General features: G+C 40.5%; 1 protein-coding gene across 1 annotated transcript in view; it reads right to left on the minus strand.

Annotated features, from left to right (window-relative positions):
• LOC139447095 (filamin-A-like) overlaps positions 1 to 26,567 on the minus strand; it is a 113,844-nt gene that overhangs the window by 55,836 nt on the left and 31,441 nt on the right. The window contains exons 4-15 of the mRNA XM_071228256.1: positions 24,000 to 24,216; positions 22,483 to 22,582; positions 20,597 to 20,784; positions 20,233 to 20,385; positions 19,652 to 19,780; positions 19,027 to 19,156; positions 18,278 to 18,415; positions 17,905 to 18,078; positions 16,484 to 16,630; positions 1,445 to 1,528; positions 668 to 805; positions 86 to 259 (exon numbers count right to left, since the gene is read on the minus strand). Of these exons, the coding sequence (XP_071084357.1) occupies positions 86 to 259; positions 668 to 805; positions 1,445 to 1,528; positions 16,484 to 16,630; positions 17,905 to 18,078; positions 18,278 to 18,415; positions 19,027 to 19,156; positions 19,652 to 19,780; positions 20,233 to 20,385; positions 20,597 to 20,784; positions 22,483 to 22,582; positions 24,000 to 24,216 (1,772 nt within the window). The remainder of the gene's footprint in view (positions 1 to 85; positions 260 to 667; positions 806 to 1,444; positions 1,529 to 16,483; positions 16,631 to 17,904; positions 18,079 to 18,277; positions 18,416 to 19,026; positions 19,157 to 19,651; positions 19,781 to 20,232; positions 20,386 to 20,596; positions 20,785 to 22,482; positions 22,583 to 23,999; positions 24,217 to 26,567) is intronic.

A 26,567-nucleotide genomic window follows, 5' to 3' on the forward strand; every position in this document is an offset into this window, starting at 1 on the left:
AATGAAACAAATATAAATAGTAATAAATATATAGGGTTGATGTATGTTGAAATGAATATAATGGAGTCATGTTTGGGGTAACTACCTGGGATGTGTTCTCCGTTGTATGTAAGGACGGCCTTATGTCTGGTGGCCTCCCTGCCCACAAAGGACACTTCAAACCTACCCCCACCCAGAGCCCGAGCCTGGTTGGGGATGTTGCGACCGCTGGCAGACACAGCAATCTCCAGCGTGCCCTCACCCGCCGCCGATGCATCAACTGAAATAGACATGATAATTAACATCAATAGTGTATCAATATTCAACTTGTTATATTTTCACTTTCAATTCAAATCAATAATTCTTAAAATGAAAGAGTGTGAGTGAGTTGGGTTTAACACCGTTTTTAACAGTATTACAGTTATATCGCGGCATGTCAGCTTAATGTGGGAGGAAAGCCTGAAGTGATGCAGGTCTCAGACGGTTACCACTTCGGTGAAACACACGAGCATGGGTATGGTGCTGACAAACCTAGAAGCATAATCGGGGCGAACCAGGATTTGAACCCGAAATCGTAGCTTTTTGGTGTGCCCAAGGGACGCAACTCTGCACAGCGAATAGGCTGTGGCCTTAGAGGCTGTGGCCCCCGTGGCCCCCTTAAAAAGAAAGACAATTAAAAGGTTCCTACCAATAAATTTGGTGGGTGTACCCACTACCCCTTGTGGAATCTTTGAGACCTTGACCAGGCTTGGGTCGTAGGTCTTCACGCGGAATGGGCTACCCTTGATCTGTATACCTGACAGGCTTGTCGATACCAGATATGTACCTGAAATGAACATTTGACAAAATATATATGTCAGAGGTAAAATGGTCACAAATTCACAGAATCAAAAAGCATAATGTAAAGTTTTATTTTTATTTTGCAGACACTTCCAACATAATTTTGGAACTAGTGAAAAAAACAAAAAAATTAAACTGAGGACTTTTATTGTAAACATGCATCTTTTTATTTGTATATTTGTTAAACTTTCAATTTCAAAAAATGTTTCAGCAAATCAAATTACAATGCTCTTAAAATCCTGACAACAAACGAACTGATCTGTCTAAAACAACAGAAAAGATTAATTATGGGTATGTCTCAAGCATTATCATGATAACAGATTGTAAATCTTAATGCACAATTACATGCATAAAGAGATAGGGACACTTTCATCAGTATCATTTCTGTGCAACAAACATGATAGGTTCATGAGCAGAAATTCTGTGGAGACAACTCCGCACAGACCAAAATGTTCTGGTTCAAAAACAAAGAAACTATTACAAAAAAAGAGATCTTTAGATTTTTCTTTAAATCATAATATTTAACCTCATTAATGAATCTAAATCACAATCAAAGTCATGCCTGCAGATATTCAAGCAGAACATCCTACTACTGGTACATGTATATTCACAGTACAACACGTACCAATCTCTCGAGGGGTGTATTCTACAGTGTAGCCATTGGTGCCATTGCCTGATATTCTTGCAGGAACTTGCTGTCCAGATGGCGCTAAAATGTTGAAATATTTATTTTAATGTATCTAAAACATTTTGTTAATTACTGTTTTATTACAAATTAGAATTGTTGCTTTATATGGATAAATGAATTTATTTTTATTCAATCAGAATTAGAACAGAAACATAGCAAGGATATAGAGAACCTGGAAAGGAAGAAATCAGAAGGAAGTACCTTGTTCCAGAGGTCAGGACAATCTTGGTTATATGTCTATATGTTGTCAAATAGCCGACCGCAACCTGGGGCATGCAACATGCAATGGACATGTCTACCAGCGAAACTGACAACCCTACGTAAACAAATCATAAACTAAAACTCGTACAAAAGCTGACTTAAGGTAACAAAATAAAACAAATGATATATCAGACATTGTCAAAGGTTTCAGATTAACCCTGAAATGCAGACGAAAACAACGTAAGCAAGACAACACAAAAACAGCAAGAAATGTTCATGAAATGTACATGAAACTGACAACAGACAGGTTGAAATGTACACCCAACCACTGACACATTATGGAGTTAAGATGGACACAAAGGTGACTTAAGTACTGAAGTAGTAGTTAGAAGTTGACAGTGTTAATCATTAATAATGTCTTGTACATATTTGTGTGTGACGTGACTGTGACATTGACGCAATTTTTCCTTGAAAGACACTAATAATAAAATAACATGGAGTTTCTGTCTGTCAAGGTACTACAAGAAAAAGAAACAAAATATACATGTTGGTATGTCATGTGCAACACAAGCAAGGAAATGTACATAATAGTGTCATGTATGTGATACGATGATCAATGACAATCAACAACAAACATATTCAATTGCATATACTTTATTTTATCCCTCTATACAAGTAAAAAATATTAATAACTAAAAGTATCATAATAGGATGTACTTCAAATGATGAAAAATACCTTCTAACATCAATAACGTATTGAAACTGTTGTATAACAATGATATTATCAAAGAAATTGAAACATGATGCAAGACGGTGTCAATTTCATCGGACAGACACAACATATCTTTTCTGCTGATGAAAATTGGGCTTGACAATACCTGACCTATGACCTTATATATTTTACCCATGAGCTCCACGGCGACCGAGGCATCACTGGCGGCAGACTTGATGAGAAAGGTGGACTGTTTTTCCACAGGCTGCAGGGTCTGGAGCTCCATGATGGAGGCGCTCAGGTCCACAGCAGTGCAAGTCAGGGGCGACACTGTGAACATGATCAGTTCCGGGACATTCACGAGAAGATTTACCTTCTTAATAATTGCCGGGACATTCACGAGAAGATTTAACTTCTTAATAATTACCGGGACATTCACTGCAAGGTTTTACCTTCTTAATAATTGCTGGTACTTTCACTGGAAAGTCTTACCTTCTCAATAATTGCTAGGACTTTCACTGGAATGTTTTACCTTCTCAATATTTGCTTAAGACATTCACTAGAAGGATTTGTTGTAATTTTTAACTTGGTTTACAAATTTCTTGACTCGGAATTTTATAATAAAATTGAAACTTATGAACAGTCATTCACAGTTTCCACTGAATCTGAGTGAAATGTGAAACAGAACCCTATCCACAATTTGATTGTATGAATAACACACAACTGACACCTTAAATGACAATGCAACCCAATTTATTTACTGCAAAATATTATGCTGGATGTCATTAATTTGTCTTAATACAGAATAAAATGTCTACATATTTTACTTCAGTCCAGGGGCGGTCGGGTAGCCTAGTGGTTAAAGCGTTTGCTCGTCACGCCAAAGACCCAGATTCGAATCCGTACATGGGTACAATGTGTGAAGCCCATTTCTGGTGTCCCCCGCCGTGATATTGCTGGAATATTTTGCTAAAAGCGGCGTAAAACCAAACTCACTCTCACTCACCCACTACTTCAGTCTATTGAGCAATTCTAGCCCTAGGACTGTCATACCTACCATACTTCAACATAGACTTACGATAGTCGTAGCGCAAAAAGTGTTCTGTAGAATGAGAACCTGGAACCATGATATTTCTAGCCTCCAGGGTCAGTGTGTTCAGCCCATGTAGAGGCTGGGATCACCACTCACCCTGGAACCATGATATTTCTAGTCTCCAGTGTCACAATGTGTCCAGCCCATGTAGAGGCTGGGATCACCGCTCACCTGGCAGAGCCTCGTCATTGAAGCTGATGTCGACAGTCTGCACACCGGGCTCCTGGGGGACGAAGGAGATCTTGTACACGCCGGACTGCTCCATCTCCACATCGTTGGGCAGGTTACCGTTGTTCACCATGATCTGCAGCTGCCCCTCCCCAGCCCGGCTCACATCAACTGGCAACAGTGAGAGGACGGAGTTTACAACACTTCAGCAGATCAGTGCAGCTCAATGAACTTATCGAGATAATGAATAAACAATTTCATCAAAATTAGATCTTCTACTCCGATAAGATATCCCTCAAGAGCTACTCAATCTACCTGGAGAAGTCGCCTCCTCCTGAACCCTGAGCCAAGTTTGGATCCCCCAGTCTAAATGAAGGAAGTGTGTGTGTGTGTGTGTGTGTGTGGGATGGGGGGGGGGTTTCTTGAGTCCCTCAGATGTCAGCTATCTAGCAAGATATGAGTTTATTTCTTTCCCAAAACAATTTGGAAATTTTGGCTTAACAAAAGAAAACCATACAACAGGAACTATTCTCTTGATTGTCCCCTTTTAGATGTAGATGTTATAAAGAGTATACAGGGTTGTCAATATGTCCACTTCAGATTTTTTTGTGGTGGTATAAACGCTAAAACCAGTGCGCAGACTATGTAAATCCACTTGGTGTAGTTGATCTAGGAATTTCGTAATTCCACGTAGTATTCTTTAATTATTCATCAGAACGGACTTGTAGGCCTATATATTTAAACACCTCAAAGATTTATTTTATGTTGAGAAAGAATTTTGCTAGATGAGCTGTAAAACTAAATACTTCAATGTGGCAATATTGTTGTACAGTCTATCATGTTTATATTTCTAGCTCTAAGGGTTGTAGAAACTCACTTGAGAAGTTGATTGGTTTGGCCACATATCCGTCAGGCAGTTCCGTGACAGTAATGGCCGATGTGTCGTACGTTTTGGCGATGTAGGGGCTGTCTGCTATCTCCGTGTCATTGCACAAAACCCTTATTGTGTGGTCCCCTGAAAACAACACACGAATACTGAGTGAGTGAGGAAGTAAATGCTGGTAAATGCTGCAGTCAGAAGCTGTTACATGTAATATTACAGCTGTACCAGGGCTGCCTTAAAATAATCTGGACCGGGCAAACGTGTGATTAAAAATACCTGCTATAATTTTCAAATCTGTTACTAGTCAATTGGAATATTTAAAGTATTTCTAAAAACATCTACCATAGAAGATACTGTGGATGTTGATTAAGAATGATTGACGGATGACATTTTGTCACATTCTTTATTTTCATATCTCATCAGTTTGATTAGCGTCACCAAATTTGTTGAATATAGTAGACTGTTTCCAAGACATACTCACCGACCACAGTTGGGAAGTACTCCGCCACCAACACCCCGCCACTGTCCGAACCAAGGTCACATGGCACTGTGTCCCCGTTAGGTGCTGGTCACAGATATCACAGGTTAACATGGACACTCGTCACAACAACACGTCAATATCTTACAGTGACGGACAAGCTTGTATGTTACAGCTGTCTACTCTACTGTGATTAACATTAGTGAAATAAACGCTACGTCATTATGATCTACGTAATACAGTGCTATGTCAGTTCTGCCTCTACACTGTTCTAAAGGTTAACTAATGTTTATAACATGTGATGGATGTGCAGTTGATGATGGTGCAACGCTAGGTGGATCATGAACATGTGCATTGGGATGTCATGTTAACAGTATATGATGTTACCATTCACCTGATGAAATGTACGTTCAAGTGACAGGGATGTCAGTTGTATATTTCACAAAGGAAGCAGGCGTGACACTATAACACCAAGCATTTCTCACCTGCAGGGGGTAGATCACACGTCGCCTGTAGAGACGCTCTACGGATTGAAATGGACGTCTCACATGTTTAGTGTGCATGACATGACCGCCAATCATGAGGACTTATGACACACAACTGAGGGGGTTTCTGCTGTATCGGCACCTCGCAGTGAAACTGACAACAGCATCACGTGAAAAGGACAACACAATACAATTCTAAAAGTGGTGTTCATTGCCCCAATGAAATTGACAACTTGCTACAAGTTCAGAACACGTAACCAATTTGTTTGTCAGTGAACAGACAACACACTGAAACTGACGACACCCTGGGTTACACAGACTGTAATGGACATTCCTACCATGAAATTGACATGATGATGGTTGAAATGGACATGGGAACCACAGAGATGAAATATATATCGTGCTGTGTGGCAGAGTCTGATACCATCTGAAGGTGTATATCTGTATGACTGTTGTCTGTTTCTAAAACTACAAACGGTTGTTGTGTATGTGTAATCCTTGCATGTATGTGTCGTGATGTGAGTTGTGACATGTTGTGCATGTACTGGTCTGTGAGTAGAAGGAATTAATAACACTATGTTAATGTCTGGCAGTTACACCAAACCTTACACAACACAACACAACACAACACAGAAAGCGCTATAACATATACCATTTCAAACATTGCCATTATTGTTTATTATATAACTTTTAATATTTCTACAACAGAATACACTACTACAAACAACGACAAGCTCGACTCTCTCCTACATAACTCTATAACTACCGGTTTATGTTATTGGTTTAAAACATTCCCTGAATTATCATGCTATTTGGTTAGGTAACAAGTACCATGCAAAAAACATGCTTAAAAAACATTGCATGTGAAAGAAAAACAAACACAAATATATGACACAGAACAGAGTAACTATGTACACCACCGATAGTGTAAGAGGGGAGATAACTCTACCAAACCAGTCACCACCGCAGTGAGTTTCAGAACAAGATGTTTGCCCCATACCCGTAAAGACAAAACAACACCATGCAACCAGATATCTTTATTGATTAAATTGCATGCAAGAGATCACAATCAGAAACTACCCAAAACAAACCATGCCTACAGAAATAGAGGACATTGGGCAAGACAAGTCCCCAGGCTTATTGTCCACACAATGTACATGCACGTCTTAAATATGGACATCAATACCCATATGATCTCATACTATACATTCTTACTGATTGATAATCAAACATCAATTTATTTCTACTTCTTAATAGTGAAGTTTAAACTTCAGAAATGATAAAAAAAATAATTGATATATTGAAAGAGAAAATTGGATTTCATTTGTATAGTTTGCACAATGAAACTGAATTGAACTCCACAAATGATTTCCAAGCGATTTCCCCACAACACAAGTAATTTCCCCACAACGCAAGTAATTTCCCAACAATGCAAGTAATTTCCCCACAACGCAAGTAATTTCCCCACATAGCAAGTAATTTCCCACATCGCTGCACCTGTTCCATCACCGTGACATTTACCTGTGATGAGCACGTCTATGCTACTGATATTGACGTCACTAGTATGGATGCTGAAAGCCGACTCGGTGTTGATGGGTACCCGGTCCAGCCCCTCCCCCGAGACGGTGATGCTGTTGGGGTCGATGATGTTCACTGTCCAGGGGCTGTCTGTAACCAGCAGAAGGAGGCAGGTTGTACATGAAGCTTTCTATTGCAATGAAATATATATTTCAAATTCTACCATGAATTTGGAATTTACTCGATTCTGATTGGTGAATCAGAGGCTATTAAATCACAATAAACCCCCTCTGATTGAAACAGCTGGTTTGACGGCCGCATCACCGCGGAAGCTAATATTCATAGAATAGTACTATTTTCAGTCATTGTCGGTAGGCATATTTAAATAATTATATATACAATTCCAGGTTACAAAATGCAAAGATGAGGTTACTGCAATATTCAAAGGATGTGTGGCAATACATTTCGTGCAGAAAAACACACAGAAATCAACAAAGGGAATGTATTTACGTTTTGGAGACAACAGAGAGCTTGGAATTTTGGCGCTTTTCTATATACGACTGTGACGTCATATCTTATGCGTCACAATGAGCGATATGACATCATAATGGTGACGTGCGATGTGGAGCGAAAGCCTTGCAAAGCTACAGTTGCCGTGCTTATATGCTTTCAATGCCTGTCATATGTTCGAGTGAAGTATTACGGTGTAAACAAACTGCTTGAGTATATACAGCACCTTATTTTGTTCGGTGATTCCGTAATTCAGATCGAGAACCCACTCAAAACACTGGACTCAACCCATGCCGCTTCACTCAGTATATTTGCTGACACCAAAGAGTTCGCGTTTTATTTAGTCATGGTAGAATGGAGATAAACATACTGTGTTTTCAATGTAGAGCTAGGTTACCTGTAGATTTAACCACGCTAAATTTAACATTTGAAACCTCACGCTGCGCATTCGGTTCCAAATTCAATTTAGCGCGGTTAAATCTACAGGTAGCTCTACATTGAAAACACAGTATGTTTATCTCCGAAATGACACCAGAAATTGAGAACATCAAGCATAACCTGAGAAAAGATATTAATGACACATTCTTTCAAGTGAATTGTTTGTTTGTTTTGCCCCCCATTCAACCATATACCAGCTATATGACAGCGGTCTGTAAATAATCGACAATCAGACAATCCAGTGATTGACACATGAGCATCGATCTCATCAGTTGGGATATGATGACATGCATCAACCAAGTCAGCGAGCCTGACCACCCGATCCCGTAAATCGCTTCTTACGACAAGCATAGGACTGGTTTATGAGATAAAGTTTCAGACAAAACCTATTTTTGTATTCATGAATAATACTTTGTAGATTTGGGTGAACTAATGTGTGGTGCTGACAGAACACAGATGATGATGGGAGTGCATCCTCCCACATCTCCCCCTCATCATACCCTATATAACCATCTCCCCCGCAACCCCCACCCTCAGAATCTTATATACTTTTATACCCCGTCAGATCACCAGTGCATACACAATCCCCACATTTGCAATTACAACATCACTAGACAGGATGATTTATCATATAAATTGTACTTCCTGTCCTACTAGGCCTTGTCTTAGATGCAGAGATGAAGATTACTGTGTGTATTTTCTCATAATCTAAGACAGCAATCAGATGTACACATGTTTTCTGTACCAGTGATAAGGTTAAAAACTACCCAATAACATAACACTTTGGTATTACTAATCGCTAGTTTCCGGATATTTGTTTTACGTATGGAACAATTTGACCAGTCACCACTGAGGCTCCCAAAATTCGTGATCGCAAAAACTTTATGTTGACACATAATAGTGAAACCACAACAAATATGACTCTTGACGAGTTAAATCATGGCATTTATGTTATATGTATCCATTCTCCGTCAACTAAAGGTCGTCTCAAATTTCAGCAGCGGTAATCTGACCATGGTTGCTGTAAATAACAGTGAGTTGTGCGATCTACCGATCCCTTCACACACGATTTCGCCGAAATTAAGTATAAACATTGTTAAATGAAATTTTGAACAAACTTATGTGCTCACAGTAATGTCTTTGTGTTTGGGGAAAAGAACATCAAAACATAATCTATGCTGCGGATAGGGCGACCCCACCCCCACCCCCAACGAAACAACCCTACTTCTAGGTACGAAAAACTCACCTTATACATGGCGATATTCGGTTTCTGTTGCAGATCCTGGGGGACAGGTCTGGGTGGGGTAGGGGTGGGATGTAGGTGGGGTTGGGGTGCATGTGTGTTGGGGGTCTAATGACACGCACCAAGACAAATTCATCCGTGTATGATGGACTGATATTACACTTAACCTACATTGCCACATCAACATTCTAAATGTAAACACACCGAGTACCTATTTCTGGGCATTTCCCCACCCCCCATCTACCCAAAACTGAAGTTAGGTATTAGAAAGTCAACAACATCCCCAGTGCTCTAACACCCTGGATCTGCCTTAGTGAACTCTTAATGGCCAAGTTCATCCAGCATCCGCTTCCTCACCCTCCACTGCAGCGTCGTTGAAGGTCATCTCGATGATGTGGGGCTCGCTACTCTCTGGGAAGAAGGAGGCTTTGAACTGGTGGTTACCCTTGTTCTCCACGCTGCAGGCCACGCGGCCCTGGTTCACACGGATCTCGATGTTCCCTGAACCTGCTCGAGATGCATCAACTGGAACAACCAGCTTAATCTGTTACACATCGGTACAGGGAAGTGAGGTTGCTTATACACTACATTTACAATTCCATCAATATCACGGTGGGGGCAACCAAGCATGGGCTCCACACACCATACATGTCTGACATCAACAATATATTCTACTTGTGAGTGAGTACTTCGCCTACATCATGGCATGGCAGGTTGTAGGTGAAGTAGGTAGTAGGCATTACCACTTCAGTGAAACCCAGAAGTAGGTAGTAGGCGTTACCACTTCAGTGAAACCCAGAAGCAGGTAGTGGGCATTACCACTTCAGTGAAGCCCAGAAGCAGGTAGTAGGCGTTACCACTTCAGTGAAACCCAGAAGTAGGTAGTAGGCATTACAACTTCAGTGAAACCCAGAAGCAGGTAGTAGGCGTTACCACTTCAGTGAAACCCAGAAGTAGGTAGTAGGCATTACCACTTCAGTGAAACCCAGAAGTAGGTAGTAGGCGTTACCACTTCAGTGGAACCCAGAAGTAGGCAGTAGGCGCTACCACTTCAGTGAAACCTAGAAGTAGGTAGTAGGCATTACAACTTCAGTGAAACCCAGAAGCAGGCAGAAGGTGCTACCACTTCAGTGAAACCCAGAAGCAGGTAGTAGGTGTTACCACTTCAGTGAAACCCAGAAGAAGGGTAGTAGGCATTACCACTTCAGTGAAACCCAGAAGCAGGTAGTAGGCGTTACCACTTCAGTGAAACCCAGAAGCAGGTAGTAGGCGTTACCACTTCAGTGAAACCCAGAAGCAGGCACTTGTGATGAACCAAGGCCATAATCAGGGCAAATCTTGAATTCAAACCAATGATCAGCGGATCCTCGCATGACTAAGGGAGGTAACTATGCAGAGTAAATTACAGAAACTTATACAACTGAACCACCTGTGCACCTATACTTAGCAAGTGTCTGAAATCTTGAGTGAGTACACAGCTGATGTAAAGGAATACACACAATATTTGCAACGCCAAAACATCTTTGTAGGTTTGCATTCTAAAGGTGGTGTCATCGCAACAATTATGAAAGAACCATTTTTCATATTTTCTGGGACTAGGCTTAGTGACTTGGAAATACTGACATCTGACCTTTGAATGAGCACTGACGCCAGATCCTGACTATGGCTTTTTAAGGTAACAAGAGGTTCAGACATGGAAAAGGTTTACAGTATGGCAGCCAGAATCTAGAACCAGATGAAACATTACTGCATGTACCTGTGTGCCATGTTACTTCAGCAATCATCTTTTGAACTTTGCCAATAGAGTATTCATGCCACCAATTTCTTCAATTTGGAAATGATATGGTCTTTGTCGTCAACATCTTTATCATCCAGTCAGGTTGATGCTTACACTCACAATTGTTGACAACAGAAATTTGTACTCACTATCAAATGTCACAGCATTGCCTGGAACGGAGTACTCCGGCATCTCCGATACAAACACCTTGCCGACATCATACACCTTGCAGGTGAAGGGACTGCCTCGCAGCAACTCGCCATAGTAGCTGATACTCACCTCGTAGTCTCCTGGCAAAACAGTTCGATATGATAAAAATGACATAGAGATGACATTATTAGTTAAGGTGTCATATTTGTTTAGCAGAAAAATATTGGGCGGGGTGTCCCCAAATAATGAATTTATAATGCCAAAATGTTTACACTCTTTGCCTTTTATTTGAGATGTCCTCATTGGTGCTACATGTACTAGCAAATCGCTTGACAGCCATTGCTGATGTCAAAGGGAGACCACTCTTCAAACCTCAGAGGCCAAACTTTGTTGAAAATTTTAACAATAATCTTTATCAATAAAGTCACAAAAGTGATCTAAAAAACAGATAAATGTCCTTGCACATCACAATTAATGACACAAAACAGTGTCAATTAACAAATTTCGGTACCAGCATTTCCATGTGAATTATGTGAGGTGGGTGTTGGAAAATCCAAAATGGCTGTTACTGACGGTTTACGGTCTCATATTAGGTCAGTAACAACCATCTTGGATTTTTACTGACGGGCTTATGTGGGGTCAGTAGTTCTGCTCTCTGATTGGTCAACCTCACTTTGAGACATAATAAATTATAAGATAACATATAATAGAGATGACAAATTATAAGATGTCATATTGTAGAGATGACAAATTATAAAATGACATGTTTTCACAGACAAACAGAAATCATACTCACACAAACACTTTCAAATGTGTCTACAAGGTCATTCAAAATACAATTATGTAAAGCTGTATAGAGGCGGTCGCACATTGTACACACATACATGACTCTTGATTTCATTTTTATCAAATGCAAACAAATTACAGTGATCCAGTAGTTTTTGAAACTCAAAGAAGGGAGACAACTCTTACATGGTTAGCTGTCACGTGCATATTCTTGAATGTCATTGGTTGTGTTTGTTTGTTTTGTTTGTTTGGTGTTTAATGCCGCACTCAGCAATATTCCATCTATATGAAGGCGGTCTGTATATAAACAAGTTTGGACCAGACAATCCAGTGATGGATGTCATGAGCATCGATCCACCTAATTTGGGATACAATGACATGCATCAACCAAACCAGCAAGCTTAGCCACCCAATCCCGTTAGTCGCCTCTTACGACAAGCAGGCATCTCTTACGGTAAGCATGGGTTGCTGAAGGCCAATTCTAAGCCAGATCTTCACGGGGCCACTGAGTTGTGAAGCTATTCAGTAATGTGATTTGAACTGCCAATAAAGCCTCTGCCTGTTGGTATAAAGACAACACTGATAAACATCTACAGTTTGTTGCTTATACGTTCAAGACATAGTGAGTGAGTGAGTTAGGTTTAATGCCGCTTTTAACTGTATTCCAGTTATATCACGGCGTGTCAGCCTAATGTTGGAGGAAAGCTTGAAGTGATGCAGGTCTCGGACGTTTACCATTTCGGTGAAACCCACGAGCACGGGTATGATGCTGACAAACCTAGAAACATAATCGGGGCGAACCGTGACTGAAACCCACAATCATAGGTTTCTGGCGTGCCCAAGGGACGCAACTGATGCGCCTTAGATGACTGGGCCACCCGTGCCACCTGTCCAAGACATAAGTGTTACTCATCAATCAGACAGTTACGAGTCAGTTACTCATCAATCATACAGCTTCTAGTCAATCGGACAGTTACTAATCAAGCAGACAGCTTCTAACCCAATCAGACAGTCACCAGTTAATCAGACAGCTCTATATGACAGTGAGTGGGTTTGTTGTATTTAACAATATACCAGAAACACCACATCGCGGTACACCATGCATGGCTCAGACTGGACGCTCACATGGGGAATCACAGCAGAGTCAGCAACTGGCCAATCATTTTATAGTAAGTGAGTGAGTGCGGTTTAACGCCACTTTTAACAGTATTACAGTTATATTGCGTCGTGTCAGCTTAATGTGGGAGGAAAGCCTGAAGTGATGCAGGTTTCAGACGTTTACCACTTCGATGAAACCCACATGCACGGGTATGGTGCTGACAAACCTAGAAACACATTTTATAGTGAGTATGTAGTGTTTCGCACAACTTTTAGCAATATTCCTGCCATATTTCATCAATAATAGCTTACACAGTGTACCCACAAGAGATACCAAACCAGTGTCTTAAGCTTGACATGCCTTTAACCACAAGGTTACCCACACACCCTACACCCTACAAGTACCGCATTTGACGTAAAAAACGCCCGGGGCGCTCTCAAAATTAGAAATAGGGAGCTCTTATTAGAATATTATGTGTATTATAAATGAATAAATAAGTCTTTTTTCATTGATCAATAGGAAGGGGTGCTAATTGGGATTGTTCACTAGCCAATATATTAGCAAATATCGCCATGGGTGCTTATAAGAGCGGGGCGCTTATTCCGTCGAATATGGTAATATTCCAACTGGGCATCACAAGGTCCCCTACCTGTTTCTGTTGGAGTGTACTCCACCACACAATCGTCCTCATCTTTTTGTACAAGTTTTGTTGCTACTTTCTTTCCCGACGGAGCTGAAAGAAATGTTAGTCCGAAAATAAATCTCTAAACTATCAACATGGCATTTCTATCAACACCAAGCCCTGACATCATGACCACAATTATCAAGATTACCATATCTTTAGACAAACTGCACCAAAGATGTTTCCCCAAATAAACAAGGCACTGTGAACAACCCATGTGATACCTTAGTCATGCATTCTGAGTGACCTAGTGACAGTGAAATGTACATGAAATAGCTCCCCGTTGTCTGTCTCATGCAACATGCAACTGTGGGAAATTGACATGCCCAGTGTTGAAACATACATCCTGACCGACTCACTATATCCTAAACGATGACATGACACGGGGAGGGGCAAATAGGATCTGGGGAAGCTTAGATACAAGGGGAAACATTATTAAAGGGGGAAAATTGAGAAAATATTAATAAAGGGAGAAGGGGGGATAATTGTAAAAGCAAAATCAAGACTAATTCCATATTTTGTACTATTATCCTGAAAACAAATAGCACTTTTAATTGTGGAAGATATATCTAAATAACAAGTACCTCAACATTAACATATATTTAACACACAAACCCCAATATCCAGTTAAACAAACATCTAGTCTACATTTAATGTATATATCACCAAAACCTGTCAAAACTTACCTTAACGTATGTAATGAGAACATCAAAGGGTTACCATGGTTACAGTTAAGGTTGATGTGAGGAAGGAAAGGGTCCCCATGCCAGCCAGGTAAACAGACTCGACAAGCGCAAACCATCAGATGTCAATCAAGTTCGACACGGACATTAGGAAAAAACAACTTGCTAAGTGGTTACGGCGCGATTACTGGCATTATGAGCCAATTGGAAGCTGTGGATACATGTCACACTCTTATATGGAAATGGTTATCGAATGGTACTAAAAAAATATTACTAAAGCTTAGGTAAGCTATAGTTTAAAGAAGAAAACGGATCTTTCATCATGCAGACTGGTAGGAATGGAATCTACGGTCTTTCAATTGTTCTCATAATTATGAAACATTTCATTTCTGGAGAAATATGAAATATTTTCAACATATCAGATTAAACATTAACTGAAATAAAACATATCATGGATGACCAAACATATGGCATACACCACCGTGTGCAATATACAACAGCTTTCCTCCTGGTAATTTAAATAATTTACATATAGATCTTTGACAGCTGTGAGTGGTGTTTCATCTCCATTTCTATGAGAAAATACAACTTGTGTCTTCTTCTTGTTAGTTTCTGTTATCTTCAATCTTGTGTCTCCACTTGGCTGCCTGGTGTTGACATGTGCGTGCTTCATCACAGCTGTGAGTGTAGATTCAGAGGAAGACCACAGATATGGATGGACGGCTCGTATTTCCTTGGCGTGTACTCATACAAGCCCCTTCTCACATGAAGGAAACATTACAAATCTCTGCATACATATTGCTCTGTGTAACTATTCACAAGTCATGTAACAGGGGTCTCCACATGATTTATGAGTGATGGAAATATGGAATAGTGATGAGAATACATGACATTTAATAACCATAGCAAATACACAAAATTATGTATTATACTCACACGAAGTTTTCACAACTTAAAAATCACATCATCATACATTTTCATACATTTACCAGTATAGTGTTTTTCTACACACACTAAAACTGCTGCATGTATATTTACATATATATCATGTCCATTTGCTATATACAAGCGATATCACTCAAAACAACACCCAGGATGCTAACCCAACAGCAATACCTACCTATGTCTATATCATACAGGTAACTGATGTCTACCCAACACACCTTGTCTATCATATCCTCCCCTAAGCCATCTGCTATGTACACATGTCTATAGCTGTCAGTCAGCACACACATGAAGCACAAGGACTATGGACATGCAGTGTGATGCACCTGTCAATCATGCTACATTTCATTGTGTACTCGAGCCACACCAGCCGTCAATCATACCGAGCCACATGGAGCGTCTAGCGTACAACACACATCACCGTAGTGATATGTAACTTACATCAACTGCATCCAGGGAGACGGACATGCATTGCACATGCACCGTAGATAGGACTGCACAAGTTTCTAGGGGTTGCAGGTGAGAGGTTAGAGATTGCAGGGAGCATGCAGGTCGTTAGTGCAGGTAAGTTAGGTAACGTGCAACATGCAATATACACAGGATGATACACATTCATGTCAGCATCCGTCACGTGTCAATGCCAAGCAGCAGAATTCCTGCATATAGTAAGTATGTTGCTAACAGAAACATCAGATATGACAATGCAGTTCTTGCCAGTATGGGTCCAACATCAGTTGTCTGTTACTAGGCACCACAAGGAGGTAATTGGAATAAGCTTGGTGCTTATGGTATTTAAATCTAGGGACCCCAACTGTTTTACTTTTAACATTAACACTGCAACAAGAAGTCTTTCATGCTTAATTTTGAACACTGCAAAGAAATTACTTTTTTTGCTGATGAAGTACTGACCAGTGACAGATGCTATGTGAAATATTCAAATTCAAAACATATCAAAACAAAGGTAGAATTTCAAATGAAGACAAATGTCAAGGTGAGACTTTATGATATTACTTACCCACTTCTATAAATTAAAAACATACATACATTTTTTTCTATAATTTAATGTTTTATCCATTTATCCTGATGTTACGATAACTGGCTGTGCTCCACCATGTAGGTACTCACAGGTGATGTCAACGCTGACATTGCCGCCACCGGCACCACGGGTCTGGACATTGAAGCTGGCTGTCTTGTTGACTGGGACGAGGCTAAGACCATCGCCGGACACACTGACCATGCTGGAGTCCACAATCTCCAGAGTGTAGGGGGACCCTGTAACATCAAGGGGAAATGGTGACCCTGTAACATCAAGGATGTATGGTGACTTTGCAACATTAAGGTGATAGGATCACCCTGTAACATCAGGGGATATGGTGACCCTGTGATATTTAACATCAGGGGATATGGTGACCCTGTAACATGTAACATCAGGGGATATGGTGACCCTGTAACATGTAACATCAAGGGGATAGGGTCACCCTGTAACATGTAACATCAGGGGATATGGTAACCCTGTAACATGTAACATCAAGGGGATAGGGTCACCCTGTAACATGTAACATCAGGGGATGTGGTCACCCTGCAACATGTAACATCAGGGGATATGGTGACCCTGTAACATGTAACATCAGGGGAAGTGGTCACCCTGTAACATGTAACATCAGGGGATATGGTAAGCCTGTAACATGTAACATCAAGGGGATAGGGTCACCCTGTAACATGTAACATCAGGGGATAGAGTCACCCTGTAACATGTAACATCAGGGGATGTGGTCACCCTGTAACATGTAACATCAGGGGATATGGTAACCCTGTAACATGTAACATCAGGGGATGTGGTCACCCTGTAACATGTAACATCAGGGGATGTGGTCACCCTGTAACATGTAACATCAGGGGATATGGTAACCCTGTAACATGTAACATCAAGGGGATAGGGTCACCCTGTAACATGTAACATCAGGGGATAGGGTCACCCTGTAACATGTAACATCAAAGGGATAGGGTCACCCTGTAACATCATGGGGATATGGTAACCCTGTAACATCAGGGGATATGGTAACCCTGTAACATCAGGGGATGTGGTGACCCTGTAACATCAGGGGGGGGGGGGGGGGGGGTGACCCTGTAACATCAGGGGATGTGGTGACCCTGTAACATCATGGGATATGGTGACCCTGTAACATCATGGGATGTGGTGACCCTGTAACATCAGGGGATGTGGTGACCCTGTAACATCATGGGGATATGGTAACCCTGTAACATCAGGGGATATGGTAACCCTGTAACATCAGGGGATGTGGTGACCCTGTAACATCAGGGGATATGGTGACCCTGTAACATCAGGGGATGTGGTGACCCTGTAACATCAGGGGATATGGTGACCCTGTAACATCAGGGGATATCTTGACACTGTAACATTTTCATTTCCACACTGCCAGTAAAGCCCTTCATATTCACTAAGTTTGCACAAGTGGCAACTGTTAAAACTTTTCCCCAGCAACATATTTCATTTCTAAGTAGATTCAGCCCCGATCTAGCCTTACCCCTGATCTCCACATTATTGTAGTACATCTGCACCCGGTAGACTCCGGCGCCCTGGGGGGTGAAGTCCACGTTGTGCACCCCGTTCTGTCGGGCAATCACCTGACTGGGGATGGTGACTCCGTTGTGGATGACACTGACTGACAGCTCTCCCTCTCCGGCAGTCTGGCTGTCAGCTGTGAAACATACATCATCTCATACACATCAGCTGTGAAACATACATCATCTCATACACATCAGTTGATAAACCATACATCACGTTGTCCAATTCAGATGATCCACACACTAGATTAAACCATATATATTCTTATACACATCAGATGCTCTTGTCATGTCATCAATGTAATGTAAGAATAAAAAACTACAAGTACCCACCTGTGAAGCTGAGGGCTCGGCCCACGGAACCTCCCTCCAGGCCAAACACGTTCACCTTGGATGGGTCAAACGCCTTGACCACAAATGGACTGCCACTTATCTGCTCATTGTCATAGTTGACAAATATTCGATGGTCACCTGCAGATTGCAAGAACATACATAACAGTATGGAAAGTGCACGTAGGGTCTTCAAACAGTTTGTGAATAATGAAGTTTATATCTTCCTTCCTGATGCATGCCAATAACTTGATGTGATAATAAATCACAGATTTGTTTCCTTGTTTTTCTAACCATTCAGTCATATATTCAGTGCAAATATTCCAGCTTAATACAGCGGTCTGTAAATAATTGAGTCTGGGCTAGACAATCCAGTGATTGACATCATGAGCATCAATCCACGCAATTGGGGTAAGATGACATGCATGAACCAAGTCAGCGAGTTGCCTCTTATGGCCGGGGTTGCTGAAGGCCAATTCTAACCGGGATCTTCACGGGTGTCAGGGTCTGACAAAGTGGTAGACATGCACAACAATGACAAGCAATGAACCAAGTCACCTGAATCAAATTAGTTGCCACTTACAAAAAGCCTATGCTGACCCAGGTCCTATTGGGTACGACATAAAGATATCCCAAAATTCAAACGTGATTATACCCTGAAGGAATCAGCAGCAAAATGGTCAACCTCTGCAATGTTGCCATACTTGGCACATGTAATTGTAACCAATCTGTAACATAGAAACTGTGCATACCGACTTCTGCAGGAGTGAAGTTGGCGGTGTACATGCCCTGCCTGTAGACCACGGGGAGGTTCATGGAACGGCCGTTAGGTGTCTCCACCTCCATACGGATATCTCCCTGGCCTGCTGACGATGTGTCCACCTAGGAACAGAACACAGGATGAGGATGAGGATGAGGACAGGGCGACACTGGACACATAAGACAATAGATGGAGATAATACATACTGCCATGTATACAGTCATATGGGGTGCAAAGTTATGTCTGTTTGAATCATTAGTTAGGTTGCCACATGTTGTATTTAACAAGAAATGAAATCAGACATCAAATTGTGCATTTCTGATTTTCTCCACTCAATGATTGAGTTTTGTTTCAAACAATCAAATTAGCTCAATAACTTGCACAGACATTCAGGGAGTGTGCGATGCCTTTTATATGATGTTCTTAAAATTAAGTGTGCTGCAAGAGTGGCAGGGCGTGTAGTGTGGTGTGGTGTGGTGTGGTGTGGTGTGGTGTGGTGTGGTGTGGTGTGGTGTGCAATACTATCAGGAATAATCATACAGATTTTGAATCAGGGACCCCAAATCAAAAGACACTGGTCTACCATGCTATTGAATATAAATGAAATGAACACCTACCTTCAATTCTGTAATGACACCCACGGGACAACTGTCCACTGGGTGGAAGGTGACCTTTGACCTGTCTGATGACACCTTGAATGGTATTGGGCAGGATGCAAGGGGCTCGTTCACACAATACACGTTCAGCTGAGAGGAGAATAGAAGTGGTGAAAAGGGAGACAACTCATACATACATACATAGCCAACAATCCAAATAATGAAAAATACCAGCATTTATTTTTCAATAAAATGCTTGATGCTTTCCCATCATAAACAAACACAATTCCATGATGACTAGCAAAATTTACAATAATAAAATTAGTCCAGAGATGGAAACTGATAATTTCTTTGTGATATTCACAATCACTATCTTAAGCACCCATCAATAAGCTCAGGGTAAGTGTAATTGGCTTCTGGCCAGGAATAAGCCCGGGGTAAATGTCGTGGGCTTCTGGCTGGGAATAAGCACGGGGTAAATGTCCTGTGATTCTGGCCGGGAATAAGCCAGGGGTAAATGTCCTGGGATTCTGGACGGGAATAAGCCCGGGGTAAATGTCGTGGGATTCTGTCCGGGAATAAGCCGGGGTAAAAGGACTCACCCTGTGCTGCCCCATCTCTGAGGGGGTGAATGACCCTGTGGCAGTGCGCCCTGACCAGTTCAGCCTCACAGGGGGGATGGAGTCAGGTCCAATGACCTCGGCACGGAAGTCTCCAGCCGCAACATCATCATCAATGTTCAGACGGAAGGTTTTCTATCAAAACATAGAGAATCATCAACATCAATACAGAGAGTATAGGCCCACTGCCAGAACTAGTACTAAATGTCTCAAAAATAAGTGAGTCCCTCCTCTTTGTTATCAGGGCCTGTGGTGATGATACTCTAGCAAGAAGTGAACTGATGCTGATATACATAAACATTAAATGACTTTATTTCAAAAACAGTTTGCTATAACCATAACCCACCTCTTGGCCAACATAGACATTGCTGAAGTTCCCATCTATGATAGCCTTGTCTGCTAGTGACTTGACTGGCTTGAGATGGGTGAAGTATGCAGCGTATGCCATGATGCCGAGGTGCTCGACCTCGGGGTCAGACATCTCCTTCGCGGAGAGGATGGGTTCCACGCCGAGTCGCCGCCCACAGTCGATACCTGCATGAAATATAAAAGAGTCAGTTATAGGGACAGACAACACTGACAGCCAAGGGATTAAATATACACGAGTCAGTCGGACACTGACAGCCTTGAGGTGAAGTATACAAGAAATGTACAAGAGTCAGTCGGACACTGACAGCCTTGACGAGAAGTATACACGAAATCTACAATAGTCAGTCAGACACTTTCAGCCATGAGGTGAAGTATACAAGAAATGTACAAGAGTCAGTCGGACACTGACAGCCTTGACGTGAAGTATACAAGAAATGTACAAAAGTCAGTCAGACTCTTTCAACCTTGACGTGAAGTATACAAGAAATGTACAAGAGTCAGTCGGACACTGACAGCCTTGAGGTGAAGTATACAAGAAATATACAAGAGTCAGTCGGACACTGACAGCCAAGGGGTGAAGTATACAAGAAATGTACAAGAGTCAGTCGGACACTTTCAGCCATGAGGTGAAGTATACAAGAAATATACAAGAGTCACATTCGGAGCATCACACTTGGCTACAACTTGTGGTGTCACAATGTATGAAGTTCTCAAACTCTCAATACAAACATTGACATTTCCTTGTTGTAGACAGAACAGTTTTTGCTTTAACAAGGCAAATAATGTTATGACTTGTCAAACAACTGTCAATACATTTCTAGAGAATAACAAGCCAAGAGGAGTGTCCCAGCAGGCCTTAGCAAGAGAGTAATTCATGAGGGTCAGATAGTCTCTAATTCTATGTTGCAAGTGAACTACTCAATATAACCACCGATAGTCTATAGTTTTTTCTGTGAGAAAATGTAGAAATATGTTGATTTTTCGGTAATATACATGTCAACTGAACCAACAGTTCTAACAATATTACAATGTGTCATGACAATTGTCGAAGACATTTTAATTTTTAGAAATAATTCTCTCATGTGACACTATATTGCTAAGTTCCATTACAGCCAATAAATGGAGAACAAGAGATAATAGAGAATAATATTCCACAAATTCACCAAAACACATTTCTTTAGTATATTTCATGTATATGTGTGTGTGTGTATCCATGATGATACATTGTATATTTCATGTGTAAATAAATCTATGAACTTACATTGTATATTTCATGTATATTTCATGTGTATCCATGAAGATACATTGTATATTTCATGTGTATCCATGAAGATACATTGTATATTTCATGTATATATTCATGTGTATCCATGAAGATACATTGTATATTTCATGTATATATTCATGTGTATCCATGAAGATACATTGTATATTTCATGTATATATTCATGTGTATCCATGCAGATACATTGTATATTTCATGTGTATATTCATGTGTATATTCATGTGTTTCCATGAAGATACATTGTATGTTTCATGTATATTTCATGTATATATTCATGTGTATCCATGAAGATACATTGTATATTTCATGTATATTTCATGTGTATATTCATGTGTTTCCATGAAGATACATTGTATATAGCATGACATAGCAGACTGGCAGTTTTACGACAAGTATGATATCATGATTATAGGATGGAGTCATGTAACTGAAGTCAGATGTCTGTTTCAAAGAGAAGGGTGACCTCCAAAGGGCTACAGACGTGAGAATGATGTAAATTGCACATAGTTGTCTCGGTCAGCCTGTCCCCGGGGCGTATATTGCAGCAGCTGTCACACAGCACATGTCTATCGTCTTACCTCTCTGTATGTTGTCTACATTGCTGGGTGTGAGGGCACCAGGGCTCTGTCCAAGAGACTTCACCAAATTGCACAGGTGGCTTCCATCATTCCAGCTGCTCTGAGGACATTAAAGCAGATGTACATTACACACAATCAAACACATCTAAACTTAAGGACACTTTTATCATCAACACAGACAAAAAGACATTCACCATTATACCCATGTAATTCTACTCCTTATCTAAATAGGGGGCACGGGTGGCCCAGTCGTCTAAGGCGTCGCGATTCGCTGGGCAGAGTTACGCCCCTTGGGCATGCCAGAAGCCTATGATTGTGGGTTCGAATCCCAGTTCGCCCAGATCATGTTTCTAGGTTTGTCAGCACCATACCCGTGCTCGTGGTTTCACCGAAGTGGTAAACGTCTGACCTGCATCACTTCGGGCTTTCCTCCCACATTAAGCTGACACACCGTGATATAACTGGAATACTGTTAGAAGCGGCATTAAACCCAACTCCCTCACTCACTCACCTGATCTAAATAACCTAGACTAACATCTAGTCTCTGATATGAACACATCGTACAGAAAAAAACCAGTTGATAAATTATCTTTAAAAAAATATAAATTAAAAGGAGCCCAGAGACTCTCTTCATTTTCAGATACTGCAGTAATCTAGACTTGCCAAACACTATAGACTTGCAAGGGCTGTATTTGATATATTTGTATCAGGGTCTGTTAGACAGACTATAAATAACCAAGAAACTAGTGACACTGTGCATGCAGGTGAACGTATTGGGAGAAACTATGGCAGCAATATCACAGTACAGGAGACATCATACAGGTGCAGTTGTAAGCAAGGATTATATCTTACCTAAATATTATCCTGGCTGAAGTTTTACTTTAGAGTATAGTATAGGATAGGATTAAACACACTGTTATGGGTTCAAATTCACTACGGAGAATCATCCTGACACTAGAGAATTTCATCCCCGGGATAAAAAATAGAGTAGGATAATATTCACTCTTACAAAGTCACCTCTACATCAATAATACCAAGAGCTCCTAACATTTGGATCAAGTAATAATGTTGAGATTATTGTTAATATAATCAAAACATTCAACCAGACCATGAAAACATTAAGTCTAAGAACCTCAATGACATTATCATGCAATGTCCAGAACAATCACTGACAAGTGCACGAGGATTATATTATTTGAAATAATCAAACACGTGACTAGAGGTCTTGGCTGTTTACCACTGACAGACCGAGAATCATAAGGTGAATCCTGGTGATTTAAACCCACAATCACAGGATTCTGGCACGTCTAAGGGACAAAACTCTTCAAAGCTTAATGCTGCACCGTTAAGACAACGGGGCCATCCATGCGCCCACTACCACTAGAGAAGCATCTACATACAAGCAATAAAACATCAAACCATCATCAAGTAAGCAGACTCAAAGCAGTCATGTCAAAAGAAGAAAAATTCATTCCAGTCAAAGATCAATTTGATCAAGTGAGTTCCCATCTACTTACAGTGAAATCATTGATTCTGCCACCCTGTGTATTGACAGCGTTGACGTTGCGAAGTGTGGCTGTGTAACCAGGAGAGTCGACGTTCATGAAGTAGGAGAGATATGTCATGCCGGACAGGTCATCCAGGTGAGGGGATGACAGGTCTTCAGGGCGGACGACCAGAGGGATGTCAAACTTATCCTTGGCGATCATCATGGCATTGCGACAGTTGTCCAGTCTGAAACATTATGGTTGCAATGTGTTTATAATATTGGTTGCAATGTGTTTACAATAAAAATGTGTTTACTGATTGCAATGTTACATTATTGCTTGCAATGTGTTTCCAATATTGGTTGCAATCTGTATACAATATCAGTTGAAATGTGTTAACATTAACGGTTGCAATTTGGTCACAATATTTGTTGCAATGTGTTTACAATAATGGTTGAAATGTGTTCACAATATTGGTAGCAATGTGTTTACATTAATGGTAGCAAATTATGTGTTACAATATTGGTTGCAATGTGTTTATAATAATGGTTGGAATGTGTTCACAATATTGGTAGCAATGTGTTTACATTAATGGTAGCAATGTGTTTACAATATTGGTTGCAATGTGTTTATAATAATGGTTGCAATGTGTTTACCATGTTTACAATATTGGTTGCAATGTGTTTACAATAATGGTTGAAATGTGTTTACATTAATGGTAGCAAATTATGTGTTACAATATTGGTTGCAATGTGTTTATAATAATGGTTGCAATGTGTTTACTGATTGCAATGTGTTTACTGATTGCAATGTGTTTACTGATTGCAATGTGTTTACAATATTGGTTGAAATGTGTTAACAATAATGGTAGCAATGTGTTTACATTAATGGTAGCAATGAGTTTACATTAATGGTAGCAATGTGTTTACAATAATGGTTGCAATGTGTTTACATTAATGGTTGCAATGTGTTTACATTAATGGTAGCAGTGTGTTTACAATAATGGTTGCAATGTGTTTACAATAATGGTTGCAATGTGTTTACAATATTGGTTGCAATGAGTTTAATTAGGTTTGGTGCAGTGAAATGAATGGGCAATGTAGTGAGAATTATCTAACGCTTAAGGGATTGGATGACTTCAGAGGTTGTGAAAATTAATTCCACTTGCACAAAGTAATCACAGTCTTACACCAATCCTTAATGTCTAAACAAGCTTTTTAGCAACAACAAATACATGTAGTAAAACCTTTAGTTACAGACTGACAGGAGGCCAAGCTAAAGGAGATTTACTTGCACATGCAAACAAGTAGGATTCTATATTTCCAGGTGAAAGGCAGTGGTATAAGTCATATTTCAACTCCAGGTGTGTTCTCATACATACCTACATAGTATGTCAGTCTACATTCCAAAGCTTAATTTAAATATCGTGATTGAGGATTCCAGGGGATGAGAGTTTAATTTCCCCTCCTAAATGTGTGTCTGGCAGCAGCCATAGGTACACTTTGTATACATCAGGTGGTGAGCTTTATGAAGATGTTTTATGTCTGACTCAGGCTGTATGTTTGTCAGAGTCAGTTGTGTGGTGAATATCTTATGTAGGTGTTGAGTATGTTTGACCTATGTTCCCATGTGTATTGAAAGCAGTTTTTTTATTGTACATCTGATTTATGTGTCACAGTTTCATGTGTGTTTCTGATGATGTTTTCAGTATGCTTTGAGTAATGACAGTTGTGTGGGGTCGGGTGGGGTGGGATGTGTATGGGGGGCGGTAGCATGTGTTGGGGTCGGGATGGGATTGAAGAAGCAGTCACTTGCTTGACAGCATCTATGATGATTTCAATAAAATTAAGGTATTTAGTTAATGTTTGTAATGTATGTCTGTATGTTTCATGAGTGTTTTGAGTGAAATTGTTCATCACATGACTTGCGTATGTTTTGAGTATTTCTCATCATGATCATGGCCAGTCATTTCCGACATGTATTGTGGTTCTCGCAGTGACTGAGAAAGTAACTATGAAACTATAAGCACCTCTAACTATAGCCTCAGGGGAGGCCTGTGAATATTTCCTAAATAAATCTTTCTTAAAGAAAGATAGACAAAAACATTCCTGTTCAGTAAAATAAATTCCAAAGAGACAGATTTATCAAATATTTTTTTCAAAAATCAATTTTTAAATATAATTCTTTGCTTCCAATGAAGTACAATTATTAACACTTTCATCAGCTGATGGTGCAAGTTAGTTCAGTCTACGCCTGATAAGTTGTTCTAAAAGGTGCATGTTTGAATATCATATCAAGTACACCTGCTTTGTGTCTAAGGCAGCCGAACGTACAGCTATCCCAATATGTCGTATATTTCACCCTCACAGGCTTCTGTGTGGTGCTTTCACTTTCATCTTTACACCCTCGTACATTTCAATACAGGTACACAGCATGTATATTTCAATCACACAACACACTGTTCATGCATTCACTAGCCAGCCTGAAGCCGCTAGCACGTATGACCCGCGGTGTTGTCAATATACGCCATACCTCATGTACACATACAGCTATGACAGACCAACAGGGCGTATATTGCAAATACTACTCAATTACACC

The sequence above is a fragment of the Haliotis cracherodii genome, unplaced genomic scaffold (assembly GCF_022045235.1).
Source record: "Haliotis cracherodii isolate W230 unplaced genomic scaffold, xgHalCrac1.p SCAF_7, whole genome shotgun sequence".
In the NCBI taxonomy this organism is placed as follows: Eukaryota; Metazoa; Mollusca; class Gastropoda; order Lepetellida; family Haliotidae; genus Haliotis; species Haliotis cracherodii.